Source organism: Phaethon lepturus, unplaced genomic scaffold, assembly GCF_000687285.1.
Source record: "Phaethon lepturus isolate BGI_N335 unplaced genomic scaffold, ASM68728v1 scaffold168, whole genome shotgun sequence".
Taxonomy (NCBI): domain Eukaryota; kingdom Metazoa; phylum Chordata; class Aves; order Phaethontiformes; family Phaethontidae; genus Phaethon; species Phaethon lepturus.
The window spans coordinates 3,910-7,511 of record NW_010556686.1 but is presented as its reverse complement, the minus strand read 5'-3'; the positions used below and the strand labels follow the sequence as shown (position 1 = coordinate 7,511).

At 38.1% G+C, this 3,602-nt stretch overlaps 1 protein-coding gene across 1 annotated transcript in view; it reads right to left on the bottom strand.

The window, feature by feature from the left end:
• LOC104625008 (AP-1 complex subunit sigma-2-like) overlaps positions 1–2,215 on the bottom strand; it is a gene marked incomplete at its 5' end in the record, with an annotated part of 21,959 nt that extends 19,744 nt beyond the window's left edge. The window contains 2 exons of the mRNA XM_010292527.1: positions 1,013–1,150; positions 2,107–2,215. Coding sequence (XP_010290829.1) covers positions 1,013–1,150; positions 2,107–2,215 — 247 coding nt within the window. The remainder of the gene's footprint in view (positions 1–1,012; positions 1,151–2,106) is intronic.
• Between the last annotated feature and the right edge of the window lie 1,387 nt (positions 2,216–3,602).

Genomic DNA, 3,602 nt, shown 5'->3' with positions numbered 1-3,602 from the left:
AAAAAAAAAAAAGATGGGCGGTCCCGGGGGGGGGGGGGGGGGGAAGAGGCATTTTTATATAGAATCTTACCAATGAACCTCAGTACATTTAAAACAGTTATGTTCATCATCCCTATTAAACCATATGTTCCACTGACTTGCACACAAAAATGAGGATTCCCTCAGCATACCAGAGTATTGTGACTTCCATTTAGACATTCAAGGACCGTAACACTGACCTCAAGACTACAGCAATTAGGTAAAAAAAAAAAAACCCACAACACAAAAACAGAAAAACACCAACAAACAAAAATCCAAACACGGGATGGAGAAACATGGGGAAATTATACTAAGTTTTTCCATTCTATTGAACTCCTTCCCATCAAACATTTTCCACAGAAAAATTGTAGAGATGCAATCTGTCTGGCTTTTTTTTTTTTAAGTTAGTAATAAACAACAAAAGCATTCAAAGTGAAAAAACAAACATTCTTATACTTCACATTCTGTATGTTTCTATGGCACTACTACTACTGCTCTGTCAACTTAAAAGACAGAAATGTGCTAGAGTAAGCAACCTATAGCAGAAAAGGCAGGTCTTTAGAGAAGAACTATACCTGAATGAGTCTCAAAGAAGAGAGTCTAGCTTCTGGATTTCAGCAATGAAACAGTAAAGAAGTGAACATGCATCAGGTATGACAAAAAACTAATAGCTGATTAATAAAAAGAACAACTGAAAGACACATGAACAAAACTAAGTTAAAGCAGCATGAACTATAATTATCTAGGTATACACATAAAAGAGCCAATCACATTTCTAGCAAAACACAAAATCACAGTAGGTTACAATATACACATGCCAAACAAAACGAAAAGAGCAGATAGCATTGTCATACTGCACAATTAGGATAACTAACTAGAAACTACATGCTAAGCATGCTAAAAAGCACTGTCTACAAGCTTAGAGAAACTGAAGCTTTTTCTAGTCATAGCCTACAATGCTAATACCTTGACCAGAGAAGTTGAATTTACTTACCTCCTGTAAAAGATCTGCCTGTTCAATGGCTTTGAGAACATTTTTCTTGGAGGTCTCCTGAACTTCCCCTCCTAAAAGGAACTCATCCAGAATGAAATAGGCTTTTTCAAAATTGAAGATGATATCAAGTTCGCATACCTAAAAAGAACATCAAGCATTACTGCAAAATGAGAATATACTATCTATTGAGGTATATCCTCTCACAAAACTTAAGATTGTTCACAGCTTCACAAAACTTCACCAAATCAAGCTGTTAGACTCAGGCTATAACCTTTTAAGTAGTGGGGCAACAACAACAAAATAATCAGTCCTCTGAGGAAAAAAAAAAATGAGTGAAAAATCTTTTTTTTGCTTGAGTTAAAAACAGTGATAGCAATCTCTTTGAAAAGCATTTTCATTGTTAAGAAGTGTTCATTTCACAGCTGTCAGTCTGACGTGGGTCTTCATGAGGCAAGAGAATACCCATAATAAAAGTTTTCTTCTTGCCTGCAGTATCCAGAGGCAGATCATGCAATCTTACAGATCTGAAATTTCTTATTCATCCTGTGCCTTTCCTACTCAGAAGGACTAGGAAGGCAGAAGGATGAGCAGCAGTTTTTCTGAAAGTGCTAATGTACATTACTACAGTTGTTTGCATTTGCTATCCGGGTAAGCAGATGTCTGTCTTTCCTTACCCCTCCTGATAGTTCACAACCAACTGCCTCCTTCCGAAGCAGATGTAAGTGCTCACACACTGGAGCAGTGCCAAGGAGAAGAATGCTGGGCACCCAGACAGAAAGCTAAGGATAAGATTTTATCTGACCTCAAGTGAGACTAATACAAAATGAAAAAAACACAGGCAATTAACACCAGATTAATAACAGTTCTTCTCCCAGATCACTAATTTAATTTTGTATTTTAACAATTATATAGGCAATTATCAGTTTAGTTTGGCCAAGCAAGCAACATAAAATGGTAGATAACACCTTTTCAACAGCTAGTTGATCATGTTTTTTAAACCTGACCATACAAAAAGTGCTGTGGGCATAAACCAAAATGACACAATATAAAGAGACTCTGAATCTATAAAAATTAAAAAGAAATTGCTAACTCACACTGCCAAAATACTTGTCAAGAAGTTCTACATAGCGATGAATTATTTCCAGAGTTATTAGTTCATTGTCCTGATCTTCAATAGCACAGCAGAAATAGAGGCTTGCGTATCTGTAATAACAAAATAATCCTGATGTTAGCATAAGAACACAAGCAAAATAAATGCACTTGAGATGTATGACATTCTCAGTAGTCCTGCAGACTCAAGTTTACCATACTGTTACTCTAAATCAGCAGCCATGTAAGTTCTACCAAAGAATGGCTGAAAGACCAGCAGACATACATATGTAAAAAAGCAATCCTGCTGTCTCTTTGATTCAGGCAAGACTTCAATCTTTACCATCCTTTAGCTGCCATAATTAAATTAGCCTAAGAAGCAGCTGGAAAAGGAAATGTATTTGATTTTTTTGGCCTCCTGGCAGAGTTCTGCAGCAAGGTATTTTCTCTACTATCTGTAATATCCAAACACTGGTATACTAATCAACAGCTTCAATGGTAAATTTGTAGTACACAAGGTACCCATAGAGATACTAAAAAGCACAGAAAATGCCTTGGGAAAGATAAGTTGAATTAGCAATTAAGATTTGGTCTTTATAGAGACTTTAACAAATGCCTCCAAGACTCACGCTATGTCATATACTCCAATTGGTATTAAGTCAACAATGCAATCACTACCAACTATTCTGGCATCAGACTAAGGAGAGGCCATCAGCTAGTTTCTAACAATCCACTTCCACCTTGGAAGACAGGGCATTCTTTACTTCAGATATGATCCTGAGTTCCACTTCAACAAAAAGCCTCACTACAAGAAGGATGCTGAGGTGCTGGAGCATGTCCAAAGAAGGGCAATGAAGCTGGTGAGGGGTCTGGAGCACAAATCTTATGAGGAGCGGCTGAGGGAACTGGGGTCATTCAGTCTGGAGAAAAGGAGGCTGAGGGGAGACCTTGTCACTCTCTACAACTACCTGAAAGGGGGTTGTGGCGACGAGGGTGTTGGTCTCTTCTCCCAAGTAACTAGCGATAGGACAAGAGGAAATGGCCTCAAGTTGTACCAGGGGAGGTTTAGACTGGATATTAGGAAAAAATTCTTCACCAAGAGAGTGGTCAAGCATTGGAATAGGCTTCCCAGGGAGATGGTGGAGTCACCATCACTGAAAGTGTTCAAAAAACGTGTGAATGTGGCACTTCGGGACATGGTTTAGGGGGCACGGTGGCGTTGGGTTAACAGTTGGACTTGATGATCTTGAAGGTCCTTTCCAACCTTAGTGATTCTGCGATTCTGTGAAAAAGACCATCCAATTCTACTGTGCACTACCATACCCTTGTTCAAGTCATATTTAAAAAAAGCTGATGCAAAAACAAAACAGGAATGAAACCTGAAAAAAACATTCAGTCTTTTATGAAGTGCCAAGACCATATGCCATGTAGACACACATAGCACAAATGAGATTTCAAATAACACCTGTTGTAACTGATAATTTACATGAACCAGAAAGAG